This window comes from Sciurus carolinensis, chromosome 4 (assembly GCF_902686445.1).
Source record: "Sciurus carolinensis chromosome 4, mSciCar1.2, whole genome shotgun sequence".
NCBI lineage: Eukaryota > Metazoa > Chordata > Mammalia > Rodentia > Sciuridae > Sciurus > Sciurus carolinensis.
Genome location: NC_062216.1, coordinates 93,268,590 through 93,295,879, shown reverse-complemented (window position 1 = coordinate 93,295,879; position 27,290 = coordinate 93,268,590). Strand labels below are relative to the sequence as shown.

The window sequence follows — 27,290 nt, the reverse complement described above, 5'->3', positions numbered from 1 at the left end:
TAACCCGGTGCTTTACTGGAGCTGCGGCTCAGTTTGTGTGTTTCCACGGAATAAACTAACTTACTACCTCTTTTTAGTCTCTTAGGAGGAACAGTTCTACTATGTAACAAAACAACTGTTTCTCTCAATTGTACTTCAGATTTGTGCTATCCCTCAATGTTAAAATGCTTCTAGGTTCCTGCTGGCAGACTTAATGTGTGTTCCTACCTTCCTACCAGTCCCAGTCTCTGTTACAGATGCAGAATTGCCAGTGTTACTATCAAGAAACAGGAGAGAATTTGGCATCACAGCGACTATGGTCACTGCAATAGTGGTTTCTGCAACAGCAGCACTAGCAACTGCCATACCTACAACAACAGCAGTCAATCACTTGGCCGAAAATATAGCTGCAGCCTTACAGACTAAAGAGACCCTAAACCAACATCTAACAGCAGGCATACTCCTTATGAACCAGCGAGTGGACTTACTTCAAGAACAAATGGACATCTTACAAGAACTGTTAAACGTGGGATGTATTTATCGTCTGACGGGACTGTGCGTTACACCTGTAGCTTACCATAACCTTAGCTATGCAGCAAACTTGTCTAGAATCTTGTCTGCTCAGCTACAAACAAACTGGTCTTATACATTTGATAATCTTACTGCTATTCTTAGATCTCAAATTGTTAGTCTCTATGCTACTAGAGTTAATGTAGCCCCTATGTCCGAAGTGCTAAGTTGGCTATCCTCTTCTTTCAGTTTTGTAAAACAATGGGCAGGTATGGGAGCCTTTTGTATGTTCATGGTTATTACTGTTGTCTTCCTCACACGCTTTATCATGCGCATGCGCCGAGATCAAGCTAGAGATCGTATCATTTTCCATCAGGCCATGACTGCCCTAGAGGCCGGCAGTTCCCCACAAGTATGGCTCTCGATGCTGGACCGGTAGTCAAAGACGGGTAAGGGAGAAGGTGACACTGTACCGACCTAAGACAGGAGCTGTAGCATGCTCTACAGTTATCCGATGACGGGTAAGGACGGTGGTTGACCACTCCGCCTAAGACAGACACGGTCCCGAGCTTTCCTTTTCTTTTTAAAAGAGAAAAGGGGGAACTGTCGGGGTTTCGACCGGACCCCTGGCCCTAGGTGTGGCAAGGCTAAGATGGCGCCTGGCAGTGAGCCAGAGCAGTTAACTTTTGCACAAACAACTGACATTATTTTGAGGAAGTTCCAGGGATTGGCTAAGCTCCCTGATGGACAGTACAGGTCCACTATATGCCTGCCTTCGCTGCCTGTATCTGTTAATGCTCTCCCCTCGTGCGAAAATGCTGATTGGTTACAAGTACTGTATATATTGGAGTATAAGTTCCTCAAAGGAAGAACAAAGAGAGAACTGAGAGGATGGGGGTGCGCGCAATAAAAGGGCTGAAAAGAACCAGGTGTCGTGTCTCTCTGCGGGCGGGGAGCGCGACAAGCCACAATGTAATTAAAAAAAAAAAAAAAAAAACCCTGAGAAAATTGGAAACTATTTAAATTTCCACCAGCAGAGTGGAAAAATTGTCTATTCACTGAATGGAGTGCTAACAGCAGTAAAAATGAAGTACAGTCATACTCATTAACCAGACTAAATTACAAAAAACAATGCTGAGTAAAAATGTCACAGCCCAAAACACACAGCACTTTTTAAAAATTTTACATAAAGTGCAAAACAAGTAAAACAAGTCAATATGTTTTTAAAAGGTACTTACATAAATTGCCACCTATACTGAGAAGCAGGGGCACAGTTTACACGAGTCGCAACAGCAGTTCACTGGGGGGTGGACACTGTCAGCAAGGCACATGCTGGACTTCAAGGAACTCACTTCTACTCCTTTCACAGGTAACTTTTTGTTTTATTCTTGAACCCACACATAAAGTTTTTACCATCCTCTGTAAATACGGCAGATCTAGGGAGAATCGTTTTACCAGTGAAGCTGACTACTTGGGAACTGTTCCTAATCTATGACGTCCACAACTTTCTAGGCCTTCACTCTCCAGATGGGGCCAACTCTGGTCCACCACATACCACAGGAGATTAATTATGGTGTCAACTCCTAGACTTCAATCTAAAGAAGTCTAAATATTAGCACACTATCTATCTCCATGGAAAAATCAGGAGACTTGCTACATCAAATAGTAAAATCAAAAGAAACAGTATGCTAACTTTGCACAGCACGCCTTGTTATATATAATCCCAGGCGCCCCACCAGCCCGCTCCATGCCTCCAATACACACGCCAGCAAGCACATTTCTTTCCTTCACAGAAGGTCAGAGACAGAAATAAATGAAGATATTTTTCTCATTTCAACCTCCCCCCCTCTCATTTTGGGAGGCATGATCTTCACATATTTCTATCCTGCTTCCTCATTAACCTTTAAAATAAGAAATAGTTTATCTTCAGGCAAGCAGAATAATCTTTTCACACAAAATCAAATCTGAAGCTCCGAAGGTCTTTATTTCTATGTTCCTTCCTAGGGAGGGGGTATTGCCCCACTACAGGTCACTGGATCAGGTCTGCTGTCAGAAGTGTATTCAAAGCAGAGAGTTTCTGTAAACAAGAGGGAAACTTGGGCTAGTGGCACTAATTAGTTCTGGAGTAAAGGATCTGTTTTTTGGAAGTGATTCAATTTCATGGAGTGGAAGCTGATTTTTCAGGAAGAAACACCAAGATTTCATTTTTAACCTTCTAGTTTACTTGACTTTCAGCCTCCACATACCTTTATAAAAAGATGACACCATGTGTTCAGATTTGAAATTCAGCCCTGCTTTTATATAACTCATTTTGGGGGTGTATGATTTAATATTTTGATATTGTTTTTTCCTGGCTGACTTGAGTCACTTCTCAGTGATGAATACAATATGCATTATTTAACACTCGACAAAATAATCCAGAAGTGAGGTAGAACAGAAATACTGTGACTGTCTTTTACAGAGGAAGTTTGTGACTTTAACATGAGATTAACATTAAATCTCACTCCACTCTACGTGCATCTGGTGATGGGTGAGTACTCATGGCTTTTTTTTTTTTTTTTTGTATCAGGAATTGAAGCCAGGGGCATTTAACCACTGAGCATATCTCCTGCCCTTTTTTAATATTTTATCTAGAGACAGTATTGCTGAGTTTCTTGGGGCCTCACCAAGTTGCTGAGGCTAGCTGTGAACTTGCGATCCTCCTGCCTCAGCCTCCCAAGCCACTGGGATTACAGGTGTACACCACAGGGCCCAGCCACTCACCAGTATTTTAAAGGTTTACATTTAGCATCAACTCAACAATGAAAACAAAAGGTGGGAAATGAATGAACAGCAGGGAGTCATCATCAGGGGAGGCCAAGCAGCCACTGGGTTTAGGCTCTGGGTTACCCAGGGGATCAAGTTCAGTATGTTATTGTGCTTAAAGGAGAATAAACACACACACTTACACACACATTCAAAGAGGCAACCATGGCAGGATAGGAAAAACACATTTTTCATAATCTTAAAAACTTTGTCTCATTATCTACTTTCCTTGCCAGTAGAATGCTATATATTAATTGATATAAAATTATCTTGGGCATAATTTTTTATTTAAAAGGTTTATCCTGTGTAATCATTTAAATGATTTCCTTAAAAGATGAAAGTGGTCTTCCTTTCTTAACTTCTGAGAGTCCATGCCCAGAACATCTTTTCAGTCTGTTCTACCAACTATCTTTTTAGTACTGGCTATTTTGGATAAGACATTTAACATATCCAAGCCCGTTTCTTTAAGATGGAGGCAATTTCCTGCAAATTGCTTGTTTGGGGAGTCAGATAAGAAAATGTATTTGAAATGCTCAGTGGTTAAATGCTGGGGATAGTAGCTCAGTGATGAGCTACTTAAGTAGCCCAGCCCAGCAAAAAGAAGTCGCCATTACTGGTAAGCTACTGTAGATGCCTAATGTGTTGGTCAGGAAATGCATTGAGCGAAAAGCCTTTGCTTTTTATTTTGAAAGAATTTCAGGTGAGGGGGAAAAAAAAAAAAGTGCAAAGAATCCCCATATATCTATCCTTCAATCAGATTCCCCAAATGGTAATATCTGGCTCAACCTAGTACAATTATCAAGACCAGGAAATTAGCACTGATACAGTACTATTATCTAATTTACAGAACTTCAAATTTTGCCATTCATCCTTCTAATGTCCTTTTTCTGATCCAGGATCTTATCCAGGATCACAATATGCATGTAGTGTCTGTCTTGTGTCCTCAATGTCCTCTCACCTGTAACAAAATCTTCAGTCTTCCTTTGTCTTTCTCAAGATTTTTGAAGGGTAGTGGACAGTTATTTTACAGAATGTCCTCTAGTTTAAGTTTGCCTGATACTCCCTCACAATTAAGTTCAGATTATGCATGACCATCAAGAACACCACAGAAGTGATGCTGTGTTCTCCTCAGGGCAAAATGCCTTCACTTCAAAACTTCATTGCTTCTCATGCTTTTAATTGCCTTGTTAAGATCCTGCTCATCAGGATTCCAAATGGTGCTCAGCTCATGGAACCAAGAGAGGTGGCAGAGGAAGGATTTATGAGCTCCAGCCCTGGAAAGGGTTTGAGGACCATGTCATCTTTTTATCCCCAATCTCAGCACAGTGCCTGACACATAAAAAGTGTTCAGTTTGGTAAAAGAATGAGTTACACTCACTTCATTATCCCTGGCATCCAAAAAGAGGATCTGAAAGATGTGAGATCAGAACTTCCAGATTCACTTGGTCTCCTGGGCTGCTGAGGTCACTGTTGCTCAACCTCACAGTAAGGAACACAGAAGTCCCTACTGTACCTACTTCACAAACAGGCAGGCCCACTTCCTACCATGACTTTATTTTTACCATTTTATTTCCATAGAAGAAAAAAGATACTTGATCATCTACTGGGGAAAAGGTACTGCACAGTATGGGATCTGGCAGTCTGGAGTTTTCTAGAGCAACAAGCAGTAACTGCTTCGTAGGTTTGTGTTAATGCACTACAAATACTGTTCCTCACCACAGACACTGCTTTAAGATACTCAATGATATGCCTGATAGAAATGAAGTGCTAATTGGCATCATTCAAGAACAATGCCATCAATAGATAATACTATGTATGAATTATTTTTAAAAACTTGCTTAAACAGATTTAAAATACTATTTCACAGTATTTATTAGAGATAAATTGTTGGGACTAATGACATGTTAACTAACTGGTGGGTGAGCAGGATCAGGGCCTCAAAGGTGTTTCAAGGGTTGGTGACAATGAATCGGACCACCGTCAGAGATTGGTTAACAACAGTTCCGCGAACGTGATCAGTTCGTGCTTGCCATATAGTCCTATGGGACTCTCGCCTGCGTGAACCCCCCATGCCTTGCTGACCTTTAAGCTGATTGGTTCCCGCCTAGCCCCCACCCTTACATAAAAGCTGTGTGAATTCCTCAATAAACGAGTTCCTGCTGTGACTGGTCTCCCGTCTGATTGTCCTCCACCTCGAGGGCTGGGAGCAGGCGGTCAGCCGGCCCTACCTATCCTGGTCTGACCTTGTTGGGGAGTGTCCCCTTCCCTTGTCGCTGATCAAGAAGAGCAAGGGGGCTTAAGACCCCGACAATAAATACTCTAATGTATCTAATTTAGGTAGCCAATATATCTCAAAGGGTTAATATTGCACACTTACCCTCAAGAAGTTTCCAATGCTATCCATGCAAGTGCTATTTAGGTGCACAGACATACAAACCAAACACAGAATGAACTCAGGGATAAAGACATAAGCTCATGTTGCAGGAACGAAGAAAGAAGGGCACTTGATTTTGTTTTGGGGGTGGGAGTAACATTTAAAAGCAATTTTTGGATAGGTATTTTAGGCTTAGAGAACACCATGGATAGGAGGCAGCAAATGTATTCAGTAAAATCCTATATATGCCATGATTTAAAATGACATTTATGATGAGTTTCATAAATACAGAAAATGCTTACTGAAAAAGCAGGATAAAGGACACACAAAGGAAAAATAGGAAACATAGATAATGAATGTGCAGGGAAAAGTCACATACATTCACACACTTACACACTCACACTGAAATCTTTACAGGCGTTTCATCTGGGTGGCCAAAGGAATTTTCTCCTTCCTAATTTTCCATGTTATTTCAAAATTTTCCAATTAGCATGTCTTAAGAAAAAAAATCATATGGATTATTGAAAAACAGCAAGATCATTATTACTGGACATAGTGTAAAATGTACAATCGAGCCAGAAAAGTAAATTGCACTTGTTCATGGAGGACCATGGATATTATATGAGGAGTCTGAGCTTTATTTCCAGGTAGCAGGGAATTAATGTAGTAAAGTCAGCCCATTCATTTCCGGTGTCAGTGCTCACCAAGGCAAGGGGGATATCTGCAAATCAGTCCAGGAATTAGTCTTCCTACCAAAAGTCACAGTTTTCATCCCAAGGTACTCCTCCTCTGCCTACCCTGAGTGACTGGTCCCTCCCCTGGATTCTGGCTTATATCTGTAATAAAGATCAAACTCAGAGCTGTACTCTGAACCTTCTCCGGCTTGGTTGGGAAAATATGGCTTTGCTGCTAGTCCTGGACAGGGAAGGCCAAAAACCCTTCCATACAGTCAGGTTACCAGGCACATCTCAGATGTGATACTGAAAGGTCAGGAAAGGATCTACCTCTTCTATACCCAGACTATAGGGAGGAAATGTGATTCTCTTGGCTTTAGCCTCAAAAGGAGCAAGATGTCCAAATGGGAAGTCCTCAGGATGGTTCATTCTTAAATCATTTTATGAGAGGAAGGCTCAAATATGAGAAAGGAACCCGGGTGGAAGTCTCTGAGGCAAAGTACAACCATCTCAGACTTCACAAACTAAAATGAATTTACATTTATTTTCTCTCTCACTTTTTATTTTAAAACTGCTAATTTCTGTGATCTCCATATAATAAAGGGGGAACCACACACACTCCTAGATTCCAGGGACACAGAGCTTTGCTGGTGTATGAAATTGTCCATGGTCTCCAATGGCTGAAGAACCAAAGCACAGAAAACAGATGTTTATGCCTACCCAAGGCCAGTCCACTGCCAGGAAAGCACATGGAAGTTCAAGAGGACAAAGGAATAAGTGATGTCTATAACATCGTAGTCAAATGGGGCATCCTAGAGTACGAACTAGGCAGGAGTGTGAGAGACGTCAGAGGAGCTGACAGGAGAGCTATTGGGTGGACAGCATGCCCAGCAATAAGGTGGGTGGAAACAGATCAGATGTGAGGGGAGTGTCATAAAAACATGAAGCCATGGTCAGCAGGGAGAAGTTCAGACTGGGAATTCAGAGGCGAAGCACTGCCAGCTGACTCCAGGGTCTATGTGAGAGGGTTGTCTGCAGGGAAGTGAGGATGGAGTGCATTGGAAAAGAGAAGACAGGCCAGGGTTGCTCAGGATGACACCAGTGGATGGGGAAGAAAGGAAACTGACTCCACCTCTATGAGGTAGTGGCATCCTAGAGGTCTGTAGATGATTAAAACAAGAATTGAGGGAAGATGCAATACACAGAAAATCTAAATGAAGACAACTAAATGACAGTGGGGAATGCAACAAGGCTTGAAAAATGTCAACTTCACTTCACTGAAACACACAATAGATTGACTGGCTTCCAAAACACCACAGTGGTCAATTTCTAAAACTCTGGGCCACCCACATTATAAATATTCAGGGAACTACTAGATTCAAAAAGCAGACATAAGCAATTTCCCTTTATCAAACTGATTATGGGCTGGGGTTGTGGCTCAATGGTAGAGTGCTTGCTTAGCATGTGTGAGACACTGGGTTCAATCCTCAGCACCACATATAAACAAATTAAAAAAAAAAAGGTCCATTGACAACTAAAACAAATTTTTTTAAAAAAATTGATTAATACTGATAATTTGTTGTACTGACAAAGGTGCCTTGGTGAGGAAAGAGCTGAGAAGAGGTGGCACCCTCACAATTTCACACACCTTTGGTAGGAGAGGAAACGATATAACTTTTCCAGAATGCAATATGGAAAACTGTATCAAGAGACATGACATGTTATCTTTTGATCCAGAAATGCTATTTCTTTAAATTCATTCTAAAAATTTAAAGATTTACATAAAGACTTTTCTACATAGAAATTCATGAAAATATTTCAAGTTAAACCTGAAAACAGAGGAACAGTTAAAAAAAATCTCTAAATGTTTCAAAATACTTAAATTGTAAATGCTATACAAAATAGTGTTTTGTATGTTCCTTGCTCTTTTTTTGACATAGAGTGCATTAATAGAAAACGTGAAGTACAGCAGACCCCCTCATTTGTGATTTTCTTTCTGTGGTTTCAGTTACCCTTGGTCAACCAAGGTTCCAAAACATTAATATTTGCCTTGACTCTTTCAAGAGAGAGACCACATTCAAAAAACCTTTATTACACTATGTTGTCAGAATTGTTCTATTTTATTATCATTGTTAACCTCTTAGTGTGCCTGATTTGTATATGAAACTTTACCATAGATATGTATATATGAGAAAAAAATAGCATCTATAGGGTTCAGTGCTACCCATGGTTTTGGGCATCCACCAGGGGGTCCTGGACTAGGTTCCCCCTGGATAAGGGGAACCACTGCACTGTAGGGTCAACAGGTCAGGAGATAGCTGCCACTGAAGAGGTAGGTCATTACTCACTGTTCCCAAGAGGAGGGGTCTAACTAAGCCACCAAGGGGACCACGTGGGGTTAGGGTTAGGCAGAGGGACAGGGAGAACTAAGGACAACAGACTTAACTGTAGCTTCTGGGGAATGGGCATGGCAGCAAGTTTAGGACTGGCTAGTCTGAACACCTGGAGCAAGCTCTGGGGCACAGGAGCTCTATCTAGCTGTTTGGCCCTGAGGTGATTTAGGGCAGATGGACAGTGGCCCGAACTGAGAGGTGGTTGGGTTGTGGGCTCTGGATTGGTTGCTTTGTATTCGAAAAGTGCTCTCAAGGACGAGTTGTTTACAATCTCTAGGAACTGGCTCACCCTGGAAGGGGCTGTCCCTCCACAGTGAGCAAGGCCTCAGATGTCAAAGCATCAGTGTGGAAAATAAAAGACCTGGTTAATACACTTACATTTTTTCTTAATTTACCAATTTTTCTACAACTAACACATATTTAACTCTGTGCACACATATTAGTTTTGTAATCCAGAAAAAATGAATTCATCAATAAAAAATTTGTATTATTCACAACCTTGGACATGTCTTTGAATGGACAAATTTCTACCACTATCCAAAAGCCAGGTGTGCAGTCCTCCTGTTGTTTTTAAACCCAAGGAACAAATACGGACTGCTGATGCCATGAACTTTGTGTTGCTAAAGATATGAGCACGCTGCGAGCCACTCCCACGAACAGCTTCATGTTTTCCTGAGCAGAAGGGATAGGGAGTTTCTCATTAAATAACAAGGGCTTGGACTGACTTTGCACTGCCCTGTGTTTCAGAGAGGGGTCAGTACGGCAAAATATTTAAAGGACTTAAGGAAAAATCTTCCTCCAGAGTTACGTGCCTAGTAAAGATTCCCTTTGTGGGTCATGGGTAACACAGGGCTTTGGAACACAGCAGCCACATGGCACGGACGGCATCTATGTGTGCAAGCACTGGATGATGGATTGAGAGCAGCAGTGGGTGCCATGTTCAGTGCTCCAAAAAGGGTCCATAGTGCTGTTAGGGTGTCAGGGAATAGACCCTCATCTGCCAAAGGCATCTGCTTTGCAATGGCAAGTTACCAATTAGACCCTGACAACCTGCTCAGATTCCTGAAGACTCTTCAAAAGAAAGAACTTCCTGATGGCATGCATTTCACAAAATACCCACCAGTCAGGACTCCCAGTTCAAGTTCAAGATCCTGCTGCAATGAGAATATTGTTCCATATACCGCACAAATAGCTCAGCTCTCAGTAGACCAGGGGACTGAAGAGCAATAAGGTAGTACCTCTCAACAAGAGCATTTTCACCCATTTACCTTCTACCTTACTGTGTGGCTCTTAGGAAGTCATTTCCTGATCTGTATAATAGAAATTATGATAAATTTCAGTTACCTTACAGACCTTTCATATGCAAGGCATGAGATAAAAATTTAAAAATATCAGCAAAAATTTTAAATAAGATAGATGTTGAAAAATATGAAATTTTGTTGAACAGGTGGTAGGCAGTAATTCATCTGAATTGAATGTGGTGGGCTTATGGTCAGGTCCAGACACCAAGGAGAAACTCCACCCTCGTATAAATGATCAGACTAACGGATGTCGTTAAGGATGACTGAGGTTTGAGTCAAACTAAGAGGGTGGCCTGCTCTGGAGTTAGATTAAATCAGAATAATAGTGCCAGATAATTCTGACTTCCACAGAAAATCCTCATATAAACAGCGAAATATAATTTTACCTACCCTTTCTAAACAAGGTGATATGAGACATAAATCAATAATCAGACAAACATGTAATTCAAAATTATGACAAGTACTAAGAGCATATGCAAAATGCAAACCACCCCACTGTGACTACTGAACCACAGTTTTGGTTATTTCATTCCATTGCTTAAAACGCAACTGTGGCCCCCCTGAGTTTAAGATGACACAAAATATAAAGACTTGCCCTGCACAGCACGGCCTGTCTACCCGTCTACTAGCCTCACCCCACGCCCAGGTGACAGTAAAGCATGCTACATGACACTCCCAGTCATCTGCTGCCCTCACCTGAAATGCCCTGTTCCCAAATCAGGTTAGCACAGGCTTACCTGTCAGGCAGATCAGATGTCATCTCCTACAAGAAGCTCTCTGACCACTGTCCCCAAAACTTGCCACCCTAGTGGGGTCCCTTCTACGTATTACGGTAGCACTTTGTAATCAGTGCCACTGCTGATTCTCTGTATGCCCACTTCTCTGTATTCCTCTTTACTAACTCCCTCACCAGGCACGGCTCCTCAAGGGCAGTGATGGAGAAGGAACTCTGTGCAGGTCTCCTGACTCCCAAATAGGACTTTCCTGGAGGTGACCTAAATCACCTGTTTTTAACCCATCCATTCCCATTTCAAGGCTTTTTTTTTTTTTTTTTTTTTTTTTTTTTTTTTTTTTTTTTAATGCTTAAATGCTGCGGTTCTTTTTTCTTTTTTTCCTTCTTTGGTGTCTGCCTATCAACACCTTTTGGGATTCAGATTATATCTAACTTCTCCCTAACTCTCACCAAAACATGCCATCTGCAAAAGTGACCAGCATACCATTTATATCTTCAAACCAAAGGACTGGCTGTCATGATGAATAAAAAAAGCCAAAAAGAACAGCAGAAAATGTGTTCACTATGGCCAAATACAGCATAGGCAAAGAGAGAAGACATGGCAGAATTAGACAAGAAAGTTATAGTACAGAGTTGACACCAAGGACAGGATGTGAATGGGCCACTAAACCACTCAGCAGGTGGGAAAACTGAACTGGTTTGCGTTGAGGAAAGTCAAGAGTGAGACTGTGAGCAATGCCTTGGTGTCAGAGAGCCCTGGGGATTATATTGGGTTTAAAATGACCAGAGAGGATCTAGTTACCTATATGACACATCCTTCCCACTAAACAGGAAGGGCCAGGGATTTTCAGTTCTGCTCAGTGTAAAGGTACATGTATTCTAGAGTATGACTGAGGTCTGACTTGGATTTGCTTATGCTGTCACACTGGATCATTTATGGAAGATGGCCTGAAGATCAGCAGGTGCCCTGGGTCTCGTGAACTGTGTACATTAATGCTCTCCCTGTCTCCTCGTGAGGGTGTGGTGTTCAAGGTGAAACTAACCAACCACTTGCGTATGAATGGGAGAAGCTAGGGGCAGAAAGAAATGATGTTCATGGCTTCCAAACCAGAGAAGGAACTCAAAAACCAGCTTGCGGCACAACCCAGAAGGGAGACAAGAGCTAGCCAATCCTCATTTGGATGGCCACCTGGCAAGCAGTGTTTGTCACTGTGGTCCTATAATGTCCTGCAGATAATTCAATGAATAAATATTCATGAAGTGCCTACTATAAACCAGAGGCTGTGCTAGGGGCTGGAAATAGGATAGTGGCCAAACAAAGAGACTACTACTCATGGAACAGAGGCTGGCAACTCCTCTTGTGAACCAACAGTTCTACCTGGTGTCAATCAAAGACTTGAGTGCCCCTGGTGGTGTGAGAGATGGAGGGGAGGCTAAAATCACTGAGAATTGTTACTATTCACACATATCAGTGAAAGAAAATCTAAAGCACATTCTTGTTTGAGGTGCATGACCATATCACCTGCCTATATGCACTCAACTCCAAAGGGGTTATTTGAAGGTGTGATTTATCTCATGCTTGTTTAGAAAACTGTGGGTTTTGTTCTTTAAGTGTCTATAAAAACTTACTGTCAAAAACCATGATATCAGGGCTGGGGAGATAGCTCAGCTGGTAGAGTGCTTGCCTTGCATGCACAAGGCCCTGGGTTCGATCCCCAGCACCGCAAAACAAAACAAAACAAAACAAACAAACAAAAAAAAAACCATGATATCATGTGAAAAGACTATGGGAACAGAATACCCTCTGTAGCACCAATATAACCAAAGGAGAAGTCAGAATCATGGTAAAAAAGAAAAAAGGTTTACCGGCACATTCAGGAGATGAGATAAAGTAGAAATAAGTAGGAAAGCAAATCAAAGTTTATGAGCCAGAAAGATCAGAAATATGCCAAGTAGTTTAGTATGTAGTGGATTTAGACAGCGAGTTAAGAAAAGGGCCAAAACCAGTCATCAAGGCCAATAGACTTTAACAGTTCCCAAGTTCACTCATTTGTTCACACATTGTTTCCCATCATGGAGTAGGTAAGAGGAGAATTTTCTTAGATAAATTTTTTGTTTATTGCTTCATTCAACTATAATGAAGTATTGCCTTTCAAATATTTGGGCTGATAAGGAAAAAAACTAGGTATGCCCTAAAGATAAAAAATACTGGACAGGCACGGTGGCACATGCCTGTATTCTCAGCAACTCGGGAGGCTGAGGCAGAAGGATTCCAAGTTTAAGGCCAGCCTCAGCAATTTAGTGTGACCCTCAGCAACTTAGTGAGACCCAATCTCAAAATAAAAAAATAAGAAGGACTGGGGATATAGTTTAGCGGTAAAGCACCCCTGGGTTCAATCCCCAATACCAAAAAAAAAAAAAAAAAAAGAAAGATAAAAATTATAAAAGATTTGGAGAAAATCCTAAAAAGATAAAGTTTTCTTACTTTATAATAAAAGACTGACAGGTGGGAAAAGGAGCCAAAGAAAAATCATCTTGTCCAATTCACTTATCTTACATCTGAGAATCAGAGTGGCAAAATAATAGTGCCAGCTAGGAATTATGTCTCAGTTTAAATAAAAGGGAAAGAAACAGAACTTAGATGTGATAGTCTTTCTGGAGAAACAGTGCTCCCAGAGAAGCACGTCCCACCCTCAATCACTACAGGAACAAAAACAGAAGGAATGTCAGGGCTGCAGCAGAATGCAGGCCTCCCTCCCACTAGCGTTTAGCAAGCAGGGTGTGGGAGCTTTTTTGGACTCAGTGATAGTATTACACTGATGTGCCCAGGAAAGCTGTAAGCATAGTGTATGAATTTCAGCAAGACATATTTCACAGATGGAGAGTAGTAGGCTACTTTAAGCCTCTCATGATGGCCGAGAGAAAAAAAAAAAAAGAGAGAGAGAGATGGGAGAGAAGAGATTTAAGTCAAGAATACTAGTTGAAACCAACCACTGCAGAGAAACTGAGCAACTTGCTAAGATGGTCTTTGTGCTTTATCAACCCGGCAAGGTTACCGCCCTCAGTTATTCAAACATTAACCTAGGCACTGCTGGGAAGGTACTCTATAGATGTGTTTAAAATCCATAATCAGTTGATCATAAGTAAGGGAAATGATCCCAGATAATCTGGATGGACTTGATCCTATCAGTCAAAAGGTCTTAAAAACCAAGCTGAGAAGTCCCTGAAGAACTTCTGCCTGTGGACAGTTGCAGCAGAGTTCCAGCCAGTCTTGCTGACAGCCACCCTGCAGAACCAGTCTGCCTAGCCAACCCCCAGCTGCATAAGCCAATTCCTTCCAATAACATCTTGATATATGTCTCCTACCAGTTCTGCTCCTCTGGTTGAACCCTCACTAATATACCCATCAAACATCACACAATTATGTGAGAGAGCTCAAATTCTCTCGATACCACTGGAGACCAGTATTCCATATTCCCTCCCAACAGAGGATCAGTTCGGTTTCAGACATCAGCACTTCAAAGAAATGACACCCATTCAAATGCCTCCGGGGTGGTGAGGAACACCATCTATGAGGCCAAGAGGCGAATCACTCTGGAGGTCAGTACACCTGGGTTCCAGTCCAGATTCTGCAACCTCCATCTTAGACCTCAGTCTCCTCATCAGAAACATGGAATAACAACAGTACCCTCCAGAGAGTTAATGCAGATTTAATGAATTATACCATAAAAAGCACTGAGAACACCAAGCACAGAGTGAATAATAAAGGATGACAATTTCTATTTAGCAGAACCAAAGACAGAGAATGAAACATGCTCAGCTTTTGCAATGGGGCAATGAGAGAGCAGTAACACCCCTGATGACTGGAAGGAAATCAGTGTCACAGGAAACACTCCACTGCGATGCAGAATGTCATCAGTGATATAAGTGCTAAAGAATGCTTTCCTGATGATGACTACTCCAGAGGTCAACATTTCATAGGCATTCTACCTAATCCAGGGAAGGGTGAAAGCAAGAAACAGCAGTTCATCAGAATTTCAGTTCCACGTGGAAACGGAAAAGTAAGTCCCCTAACTTGTTCTGGGACTGACTGATCCCCATGAAAAAGAAGAATGCAGGGTTTAACAGTTTCAATATCAGCAGATTTTTCTAAAAGGCATGAAAACCTGGTTAATATGTAAAAGGTCTATACCCACATCATCGATGCAAATGGGAAAATAATACAGCCTGGGAAAATACAATTCCTGCAGGTTGAGTCAATAGAAGACATGCTGCAGGATGTTATAATTACAGGCATGAATGGCAACATCAAATCTTACACAGAATCTGTAAAACTATATGTATGGTTCCTGACACGGCAGGTACAGAAAAGCAATAGCTTCAGTTTAACTTTGGGAGGAACACTTCATCAGTGTTCATAAAAACATCTGTGTGTCTTTTCACAGAATGGCTATTACTCTAGAAAGAGGAAAGAACCATAAAAAAAAAAAGGAAGAAGAAGGAAGGAAGGAAGCTGATGACATGGTAACAGGCAAATGTTAAGTTCTACAAACTGAAATAGCATTAACATTAAAAGCAATAAAATCCAAACTGTCATTATGGTTTTAAAACTATCTAGGCCTAATAGATCAGGTAACAGTGATAATCTGACTTCACACTGCTTCCATGCTTTCCCAAAGAAATCAGTAACAAAAATCATTTCTAAATCTTTTGATAGTTTTCCCTGGGGGTACTTCTGAGGTTGCGGGTGTGGATTTAAACATTCTTCTATGATAAGACTGTTTTGCTTATGGTCACACATCCCAGAAACAGGTATGACTATTAAAAGGAAGTGATAAGCCCCTTATTGCATTAAAGAAAAGGAGTCTAGTCCTAAAGAAATCACAAGTACCATATGCATGGAAAACTGGGTTTGGTTTCTCCTCTCTAGGTCAGTGTGGTTGCCTGGGTGACTGGTTATAGAAGAGATGGCCTATCTAGAATGCAGCATTATCTGTCTCCATGGTAATATAAGCACAGCCTACCTTTGGGTACCTCCTAAACTCAGGAAATTTAATTCTCCAACCAGAGAGAATGAAAGTTGATCTGGTGATCACATCCAACATTTCATCAAAACTTATCCCTAGGTCTTTGACAAAACAAATTATTAATCTTGACAATCTCTTATTTCTTTAAACAACTATTAATACTCCGAATTCAATTAATTTCAATCACATCTACATTTTACTGATCATCAGTTTTTAGAAACCTGTATTTCTGTAAAATACACTTAGAGCTTGAGTACTCTCCAAAAGACTGAAGTATATTCTGATGTAAGCAGAGCTTCTGCTTATAAGTAATTTCTAAGCCCCAGAACCTCTGCACTAATTTACCATCAACCCAAGAACGTCCAACATCTCGTTCCACATCAGGATCACGTTCTGATGGCAGGACACTGTATTTCTTATTGTTTATAAACCTTCATTAAGCATTTGTATTGGAAGTCAAGGCCAAGGGTCTTCAGTTTTGTCCCATGGAGCTGTATGGGAAGCATCTCTGAGCACGGCATCTTTTCTCAAAGCACGCCGGGAGCACGTGCCCATATTCAGGGTACACAGATGATGGGAATGGCGGGACATGGGCCATTATGTAGAAAAGCCCTGGAAAGGCCAGATGTCTGCTTCCCAACAGGCTATGATGGGAATAAACTAAATAGTTCTTGTGATGCTCTGCAGAAGAATGTGAAATAGATTTAAAGATAGATGTAGCTGCTCTTTCAGGGAAGAGAAGAAAAGAAAGCCACCAGTCAGCTGGATGAGAAGCACTGGCAGGAACCAGGAACTCTGCTCTCCAGTTTTCATACTCATCAGAAACGGGCCCTCATTAGTCTTTCATGGTGATATAAAAGCTCTGTTGCCACCCAGAACCAAAGAGAAGATGCACATAACTTTCCTTTTGGAAAACCACCTTCCTCCAAGATAAGCTTTCTGTGTTCACTGTCCATGTGGCATCACAGATCTGGCAGGGACAACCCTGTAGAACACCAGCAATGCAACTTCAGCAGATTATTTCCTCCTTTTACCTTTTTCCTGTCCAAACCAAAGAATGCTAATGTCAGTTCTTCTAAGCATATCACTGGTGAGTTGCCATTTACGTGACTATTCTATCCCATGAAAAACCTCTTCCTCACTGGTCTCTTGAGAGTTATTTATGCATCAATACTAAAATATCCCCTTCACAATTTTCCCAACTTTGAGAGAGTCAGCTGACTCTCAGCAGTAAGCCTGTGTGTTTTAACAACCACGGTCTGTTCAGTACTACAAATATTTGGGCTGTATTTCTCACCCAGGCCAATGTTTTGCAAGCCCTTTGACCACTCCTCTCCCTTTATCCATCTCCCCATCTCTGTTTGCCCAGCAAATAGTAAGCAAGTATTTAATGGATCCTTTAGGAATGAACCAACCTTGTCCACACCTTAAACTAACCATCATTCATTCATTCAAAATTTACAAACCTTTATTAAGCACTTAATAGGTGCAAGGAATTGGAGATTATAAAGATGAGTAAGAACCAACCCTACCCTCCTAGGATAGAGAATTCTTATTGCAATCTAAGGGTGGAGCTAAGAAATTTGCATAACTAACTTGTGGCGAACAGGCACAAGTGTTATCACAGACACACAAAAATACTGCAGTGTGAAAACAGGAAGGGAGAATCATTTCAATTTTGGAGGGGAGTTCTGGGAAGGAGTCATGAGGACAAGGAGGAAAAGCATTTGTTGAAGGTCAGATTGCACTGAACCGTTTGTCAACATTATCTCATTTAATTGCCACAACCACCTTCTGAGTTAGGTCTTTTACCCCCATTTTATAAATAAGGAAACTGGGGTTCTGAAAAACTAAATATTGTGGCCATGGTCACGTAGCTGATAAATACTGAAACTGGAAACCACACACCCAAAGGTGTGGTTCCAAACTCCTGCTGATTGTCCCACACCAGATCTCCTCCTCCACAGATAGACAAACTCAATGTCACTTGCACTGACAGCATTCAAATCTGCATGGTAAGAGTCTGGGAAAGGGAGTAGAGGGTAGTATACTTGTATGCTCTGTGTATCTTAGGTCCTGGGTCCAATTCTGAGCACCACCAAAAAACAACAAACAAACAAACAAAAAAGCCCAAAACAAAATTCTTCAGGCCTATCTGGGGTGAGCAAGGTACTTCTGAGAGCTGAGCCAGAGGCCAGTTGGGGAAAGGCACAGCACCCCACATAACAGCACAGCCCACACCAGTAGGACAAACTGGAGGTGCTTTGTAAGAGAAGGCAAGAAGATTCCCCATGTTCCCTGCAACATGCTTAGAAACTGTAAAATACATGTTTTAAAAATATACACAAAATATTGTTTGGCCAGTGGGAAGCCCTCCAGAAAGAGCTTTTTTTTTTTTTTTTGCAGCACTGGGATGGAACCCAGAGCCTTGCAAATGATAGGAAAGTACTCTACCCCTGAGTTACATCCCTGCCAAAAATATTGTTTAAGTAAAGCATTTTGAATGTCTTGGAAGTTATTGTTTTACAACAATCTTAACCTTTATATCTAAATATCCTACAATGCAAAGCCATGTTAGGTAAAAGATGATTCTCTCTACATTTCCTTTTCCTTTACTCTGCTTTGTTTTTTTAACTCTCTTAAAGATACTATCTAGAGATTTAAACCAGAAGATTAAAGACTAGAGAAACTAAACCCCAATAATATTTTATTTAAATAAATGTCCAATTTCCTATCATGCCAACCAACACTTAAGTATTCCAGATAAGAATTTTAATAGTGTGTATCTGGATTGATTTTTGAAGAGTTTAAAAATATTTTAAGTTAAAAAGTTGGATAGGTAATATTAGCCTAACATGATATAATAGAAATAGTATGTATCAGGGACCAGTAAACATGACAGCAGCCAAGTAGGAGAAGAAAACAGTGTGGGGCACACACAGGGTTGAGTATTTCATAAATTATCAGCAAATACCTACAAATACTACCTGCTACTACTGAGAACATATACCACCTATGATACCAGCTCCAATAAGAGCTTACACTTGGGGGTTCTTAACTTACAGCCTCTGCTACGGGGAAGCGGGGAGGCCTGGGCCAGGCAAGGGACTCTAGAAAGCTGGGATGTTGAGAACCAGGGGAGCCACTCTAGGCAGCAAATTTGCAAAAACCAGGACAGGAAATTATTGCATCAGAACAGATGTCTTAGATGCCCTTGCCTCCTGCAGAGCACCTGACACATTCTGAGTCCCTGATAATGCTGATGACAGTGCTGATGCTGACTAATGACCCAGATCCCAAGCACCTGAGTAATTCAACCTTTCCACATTTGAAAAATAATCAGTTCATCCTAGTTTATCTTGAATAAAGTACTTGTGGTTGAAATACCACCTAGAAATCGAGGCTAGGAACAGTATAGTTTATGCAATGTGGATTGGGACATGAGTTTTGGTTTGAGTCACAAAAATGAATTTAAGTCACTATAATTGCACAACCACACCTCAAAAGAGTTGGGTCTGATAATGTAAGAGGTGAAAGCATGAGATGGTAAGAAAAGGGAAGGTGAGAAAGCTATTCAGAGATGCCCAGGGCTAAGACCACCTCTGGCTCTCAGTCTTGGACATGTGCGGCTCCCTTAAGATGTCCTCTCCCTAGCTCCAAGGACTCTGGAATCATTACCAGAAGGACACCCAGTCACTTGGCAGCATGCTTAATCTCAGTATTCACCATAAATCTGTCAAAAAAGCAAGTGAGTTGGCAATTACATTGGAGGCATCTTCAAAGCCCTAAGGTTTTTTTTTTTTTTTTCCCAACAGTGTAAGCTAAACTACTAGTTCCCTGCCATCATCACCAGTTTTAGATTTTAATTTTACCATAAGAATCCTGTAACAAAATGCCTAGGAAAAAGGAGTTTTCAGAGATTTTGTATAAGGCAAACATGGCCCCTGTATCAGAGATTCAGAGATAGAGACCTGTTTTTGTTTTGTTTTCCCTCCAGGAATGAGGAGAAATAGTAAAAAAAAAAAAATTTTTTTTTGGCTGCTGGGGATGAAACCCAGGGGCACTTTACCACTGAGCCACATCTCCAACCCATTTATTTTTATTTTTTATTTTGAGACAGTGTCTAATTTGCTAAGGGCCTCACTAAGTTGCTAAGGCTGGCTTTGAACTTGCAATCCTCCTGCCTCAGCCTCCAGAGCTGCTGGGATTACAGGTGTGTGCCACTGTGCCCACAAAAACATTTTTTCCACCCCCTAATATAAAGAGGTGTCTGGATGGAAGCACACTTTAGCAGTGCCACCCAGAGAGCTGAGAAAAAAAGGAGAGCGCTGGCAGCACAGATTCTAACTCCAGGTCTGTAATTTTATGCTGTTTGACTATAGACCAGACTCTGTTTTCTTAACAGTGAAATGGAAATAATATTGCAAGGTTGCTGTGAGACTGAGGAAAGCACCTTTTGTGAAAGGCCTAGGACTTAGAAGTTTCTCAATAAATTCATCCCCCATGGAACCACTTACTAAGATTAATTTTGATTGTTATCAACTTCACCCTTGGTATTCAGCTAAATAGCAATACACAATCTAAAAACTTCTCACAGTCCATAAGACTTATCTGAGGAAAGCTGCTCTTAAATTACCAGCTGGGGGCTGGAGCTGTGGCTAAGTGGGAGAGTGCTTGCCTAGCATGTGTGAGGAACTGATTCTCAGTACCACATATAAATAAATAAACATCCATTGACAACTAAAGAGTATTTAAAAAAAAAAAAAAACCCTACTAACTGCATTTTCATTTTTTAAAGCCCAAATATTCTTTTAACTTAGCCAATTTTAACTCACATGGGACAACACTTTCTTAATGGAAGAGACAGGACTTATTAATTTCACAAAGCAAACTGAAGCTGTAAATGAATAATTATATTAAGCAAATAATTTGGAGCACTATTTTCCAAGTACTGCCTAAGCTTTTTATATGCATTTATATCTGATTTAATTCTAACAATCCTATAAAGCTGATAACTACAGTTAGTCCCATTTTACAGATGAGGAAACAAAAGCAAAAGGATTTAGCTTTACTGACAATGAAGCAGAGCTTAGTCACAAGCCAAAACAGAAAGGGGTCTTCTCTTTCCAACAAAAGTTTACCCATATTTTTGCATCATCTAGAAAAACTATAAATAAATATTTAAGTGACAGAATTTTTGATATGTCCCTTGATTTACATTTCCACCACTGTATTAAATTTTCAAAGCTACCTCTTCTCAATGCCATTTTTTTTTTATGGGAGTGGGGGTAACCAGGGATTGAACCCAGGGACACTCAATCACCTAGCCACACCCCCAGTCCTAACTTTGTATTTTATTTAGAGACAAGGTCTCACTGAGTTGCTTAGAACCTCACCATTGCTGAGACTGGCTTTGATCCTCCTGCCTCAGTCTCCCGAGCCGCTGGGGTTACAGATGTGCACCACCGCGCCCGGCCTCAATGTCATTTTTCAGAGAATTCAAAACTCCATCACCATATTCCAAAAGGAAAGTGGTCATTTAAACAAATGCTTCTTTGAACTTCTCTCTGCCTGCCTTCCTTTAGTTATCTGAAGTTTTTCCTGCCTCCCATCTGCCTTAAATGACAGCTTTTTATAATATTGTATAATTATGAGTAGTGGTCACAACGGTCCCATGAAGAAATCACAGAAGATTACCAGTGAGTACAAGCAAGAGGAAAAAGACAGTGTAACTCCCAACTCGATTCATAAAAGTTCCTCCAAAAATACAAAACAAAGGGGGCCGGGGTGCAGTTCAGCAGTAGAGCACTTGCCTAGCGTGCGCGAGGCCCTGGGTGGGATCCCCAGCACCGCGGAGTCGGGGTAGGGGTGGAGCCAACTCCTCTGCTCTGTTTACCCAAGCTGTAATGGTAAAAGGCAAGGGCTGCCCGACGCTAGTCGGGGGTGTGTGTGGTGGGGTACACCGCGGAACCGGCTGGTGTAGGAAGTTCCTACACGTGGGGGACCTGCCTCCACGCGCTCACCTGCTCGCCCCCCGCGGGGGCAATTTTGGAAGCGAGTATTTCCAGTTCAGAGGGGATGGGATCTTAGAACCCGGGCTCCTTCCAGTACTGAGGACAATTACTTTGTTCAAAAGAAAAAAGAATCTAAGTTCTCGCGGCACTGCAGGCAGACGCCCTAGTGGGCATCCAATGGTTGGCGCAAGAAGGCTGCTCATCATCCTAGGGTGACGATGGGCAGGAGGATCCCCAACTCACCTCCGAAACCCGCTGCTGGCTGCTAAGAGCCGGCGTAGTCCCGGGTTCCACGCCCTAAATTCCCCTCCTCCGGAGGTCACTCCGGGCACCAAGCGACACCTGTGCCCTAAGGGACCGCCTTGGTCCCAGAGTCCATCCGAAGAGACGTCGGGCCGGAGGGGACACGCGCCGGCCTTTCCCAGCTGCAAAGTGGGCAGATTTGGAGTCGCTGCGCTGGCCGCTCGCTGCCCACAGCCAGAGCTGGGGCTCACCCCGCGCCGCGCGCCCACCTGGAGCCGCCTCCGCCCACAATCTCACCTCCCGCCGCAGCCTCCTCTTCTGCCGCCATCGTGGGAGCCTCCCGGCCACCTCCGCAGCCCCGGGGCCGGTAGCATGGAGGAGCCCCGGGCCCGCCCTGCCCGGGTCCAGGCGGCCCCCGAGCCAGGCACCCGCGGGCTTCTGCCCGGTGCTACGACAGCCGACGCCGCCTCACTGCCCGGCCGGCCGCGAGTACTGGGCATGCGGACTGGGGCGCGCCCGCTCGCGGGTCTGGGTGCCGCGGGTTGCGGGGCGGGAGAAAGGGACCGGGCGGGGGCGGAGCACAATGGGCCCCGCCCCGTCCCGCCGACCCCTCCGCTGGAGGCCCTGCGCTGAAAGGCAGCTTGAACCTTTCTCGCAACCCGCCTAATAGAAAACAGGCTTCCACGAGTATGTTCTATTGGAGCTGTAAATCCTTGGCGGGGGTGATGGTGAATAGAGATGTTTGCATGGTGGAGTAGCGGAAGGCGCGGGTTAGGGAGTGCTGGAAGAGTTTTCCCTGGACCTAGCTCTTAGTTGCAGAAAGGAGCGGGCGAGTGTCAGATAGGGGCTCCCCTGAGGAAGCCGCTTTGGCTTCTGAAACTGTTGGGTAAATCCGTATGTAAAATCCTATGGAGATCTCTTGACAGCCCTACGTCCCAAGACGACCTTTTTAGAATACGTTGATTCAGTGCTCCTGCCACTGGATCCTGGATGGATTCCTTGGATACACTTTGCCTAGTATAAGTTAGTAGAGTAAAGGAACAATTGAGAAAACACTAAAGCTTGGAATCAACTTGCCTAAATCTAATAATTAATAATTTTTCTACTGGGACCCGACTACAGGGTCTTAACTAGCTGCGGTGTGTCCTGAAGGCAGTACATATGGCCTTTAGAACTTGGGTAAAGGTCTGGAAGTGTGTTCCCAAGCAGAAGTAAGTGACAAGATAAATGTTGAGGTCTTAAATGGGGACTGGGACTTCATGCACTTAGAAGTAGAATGAGTTGATAAATCTGCTCCCCCAATTATTCTCAAAGACACACCCTAATCAAAATCATTCTTAAAACATTCCTAGCTTTGACTTGGAACTCCACCCCAAATTCCACCAACCGTAACTTGTTCTGGCATTCAGAAATAGTAATTCCACCAAGAGTCTGGCAGATAGTCTCAAGATCCGCCCTAGTTCTCCCAGAATGTGTTCAAACCCTGACTTTCCCTGGCAAGTGCCGGGTTTTGAGATGGTTTGGTGAGGATGTGGAGAGGGGCGAGAATCGCTTACACCTGGTTATGTGTTAATGCCATTTTTACACGGAGGCTGAATTGCTAGGATCCTGGTTAACATGTGCAGTATTGTTTTAGTCATCTTGCTTATGAAACATTTTTCCCATTGTCATCTCAGTGATCCTCACAAAACCCTTGGTGAGGTGGTTGAACACCTGTAATTCCTGTCTTAGTAGGGAGGTAGAGGTTCTGAAATGAGTATTTTGGCCAGTGTCACTTAGTAAATAGTTGAATCAAAATCTAAAAGTCAGTTCTCCTGCTTAGGAGTTCCTACCATGTGAGGTGTCCAATAAGCTTGCCTGTGAATCATTGCAGTCTTTGTTTTTTAGAAATGATGATTCACTTCCACCAAAAGCCTGAAAGCAAGAAAGGAAGAATCCAGACGCTTAACTATGAAAGCAGGAAATGTAATAACACACAGTAAGCAGGCCCACAGGATTCTGTGGGACAAATCCCTCTCAATGTTTAATAGGTAGTTCCCTGATCAGTCAGGTTTATATCCTACTTGTTTTCTTTAAGCTCTTGAGCTCTACTTTCTAAACCATGGTGGGGGAGTGCCCCTTCTTTCTTGTGTTTCTATGGGCTGAACCCAGAGCCTTGCACAAACCTGTCTCTTTTCTAATTTTATTTTTGAGACAGGGTCTTGATAAATCATCCAGGCTGAACTTCGACTTGCAGTCCTGCCTCAGCTTCCCAAATAACTGGAAGTACAAGCGTGCACCACCACGCCTGGCTCTTTTTCTTGTCTTTTAAATTGATAGTTCCAACATACCTCGTAGGATAAGGAAGAGACAGAGAGCCACACAGTATCTTGCCAGATGGCTAGGAAGGTAATCTCTCATTTCCAACCAGTTGTTTTCTCATTTTCTTCTTGGGGAAAATGTGAGAAAGTGATTTGAAATATGATTCCCAGAACCTTCTGATCAACACTGTCCCCTTGCCAAAAGCCCAGGAAGAGCCTTGCTCTCCAGGAACCCTTGTTTATCCTTGAGTGCACCTAGTTTGTTTCATTGCTAAGTATTTAGGCAAGGACAGTACTGTTTTCAAGGTAGAGCATATATTCTTTCACCCACCTGTGATTAGGAACCACTGTCTCATAAACTATAACCTCCATCCTTCTCAACTTCCTGCTGGGGTTGTAACAGTGTAATCTATTTACATTGGTTCCCCTGAGGCCACTTAGATATATTTTATTTGGTTCAAGGAAAAAATATCCATCTGCTTCAAAGTTAAATTGAAGACATTATTTCTTTTTAAAAATAATGTAATTGTATTTGTATACATTTTACTTATTTTTATACAGAGTTGAGGATTGAACCCCAGTGCCTCACACATGCTAGGCAAGTGTTCTACCACTGTACAACCACAGCCCCAAGACATAAGTTCTAATGATGCATAAAGAGAATTTTTAAGCTTCTAAGTGATTGGGGAAAATAACCGAATTTTAGTAATATTTAAACCTACTCTTTCATCCTACACTGTCTCCAGCAGCCTGTGGAGAGTGAGTCCTGGGGAAGATGCTTGGATTTGCTGAGCTGGTTGATGAATGGTTGATGAATGAAGTACAGTTTGGAGAAACAAGGCCACAAGTGCCCTGTGTGCTTAGAAGAACAGATCTATAGTGGACTTCGGGTGTGAGAAAGATCAGTTTGAATTTGGTCTAAGAAGGAGAGGAAAAGCAGAGGTCCTTGGAGGAGACTACACTTAAGAGAGAGGAAAAAGTGGGGTGGCAGGCTGGGGGAGGGCAGTAGCAATTGCTATAGGGAATGGAAATTCAAGAAAGATCTTCTAAAAGGTTACTGGGGAGCTTCATTGTGTAAAGCAAAAGTAACATCCTTTTTAATGATTTTTGGAATTATATTTGTTTTTATTGAAAGTGAAATGTTGAGATTGACCTTAGGTGGAAAGTAGGGTTACCCACAAAATGCAGTTATTGAATCCAATTGATCACAGATATTTATAGAGCACCTACAAGTGCTGGGCACTACTGTAAACAATGACTGACCTTTTCTTTTCTTTTTTTAACCTCACCTACTATGCATCAGTTACTTTATATAGATGTCTCACAATAACCAATGAGGCATGCATTATTTCCTTTTGGAAAAGTCCAGTGATGCCCTTTCCCCTTAATCAGTGATCCCCGAAGGAAAATGTACAGGAGAATATGCAGAACTTCAAACCACCCTCAGAGATTCTGATTTTAGGTGTGGGTAAGACATACTAAATCTTTATTTCAAATTGGTATCTGGTGTACCCTTCATAAGGCTGAGGCAGGAGGGTTGGGAGTTCAAATTCAGCCTCAGTAATGGTGAGGTGCTAAGCAACTCAGTGAGACCGTCTCTAAATAAAAAAAAAAAAAAAGGTATCCTAGTTGATTTTGAAACAATTCTGAGATGATTGGAGTACTCTGGGAAATATTACCTTGTTAAAAATGAATTTTCTTAAGCCTAGATTGTTACAGAGGAGAAGGTAGGTATATGTGTGTTGGGGGAGAGGTAGTTTTCTGAGTGGCAATACACCAAAATTCTGAGAAAACTGCAAGGAGGAACAAAACTTACGACAAAGATGAGGAAATCATTGTGCAGACATGTATGTGGAGTTATTGCTTACTGTCATTTGCCCCTTAGGGATTGTGTCAAAGCCTGAACTAATAGCTATATTTTTGTAGGTTCTAGGCACTTAAAGCAGGCCAGGTATCTCAGGGCTTCCTCAGTTCTCCTAGTACAAGAGGTTCTTCATGTTCTTTCAAGATTATTTTACCCAACAGTACAAGGAAAAGTAAAGATGTTGGGTCAACATGGACAGGTTCCTTTTCCTAGTAGGAGTTTCTCCCTTTGGAAGATATTTAAGTCATTCTTTGGGGGTTTAATCTTTTAATTCAAAGGCTAGTCAAAGCCCACCTTCCCAATTTAGATAAAGCAATCGAGCCACCAGTAATTAGGTCATTGCACCCCTGGCTGGGTCTGGGGAGGAACTAAATTTACAAGGGTCTCTATTTCTGCCCTAACAGCTTTGGAGGAGATGGACCAATAAAGACACAATCTGCTCTGATGAACAGCAGCTGGGAGAAATGGCAAAAGTACTAAAGAGAGCAAGCCTTGGTCATTGAACCAAGTGTCCTTCCTCATTTCTGATATTCAGAGACCCAGCGAATCCAAGGTTTTGAGCTGTGGTCTAGCATCATGGTTCTCAATGCAGATGTGTCAGGAAAGATGTTACTGTACTAGCCTTCTCTTCATTTATAGGCAATGGCAGATCATTTATAGGCATCAACAGAATCTAGGAGCAATGGCTTCAGGTAAGAACCACTGCCATGGTGGGTATGTCTGGCACCCTTTTGGTTACCTTGTATCTTTTCAGAAAAACCCTAATTTGGTACCAGGTGGACTTGTGCTTTAGGTGAGCCTCACCCAGTACTAGGCATGTAAGTCTTGATTTAAGTCAATCATCAGGCCTAGCGCTGGCTTAGTAAGGGACAGGTGACACAATCATGGCCAGTAAGATGTGAGGGTTACTTTGCTTAAAATGTTTTTGGAGGATTTTCCTTGCTCTTCAAATAAAGGGGTGCACCAGATGTCATTTTTCAAACTGAGGACCTTGTGCATGCTAGACAAGTGCTCTACCATTAAGCTACACCCCAGCCCCTAATTTTCTTTTTAAGGCCTTATATGTCATTGGA

At 42.2% G+C, this 27,290-nt stretch overlaps 1 protein-coding gene across 1 annotated transcript in view; it reads right to left on the bottom strand.

The window, feature by feature from the left end:
* Bmal2 (basic helix-loop-helix ARNT like 2) overlaps positions 1-22,514 on the bottom strand; it is a 76,558-nt gene extending 54,044 nt beyond the window's left edge. The window contains exon 1 of the mRNA XM_047550499.1: positions 22,351-22,514. Within this exon, the coding sequence (XP_047406455.1) occupies positions 22,351-22,381 (31 nt within the window). The 5' untranslated portion in view covers positions 22,382-22,514. The remainder of the gene's footprint in view (positions 1-22,350) is intronic.
* Between the last annotated feature and the right edge of the window lie 4,776 nt (positions 22,515-27,290).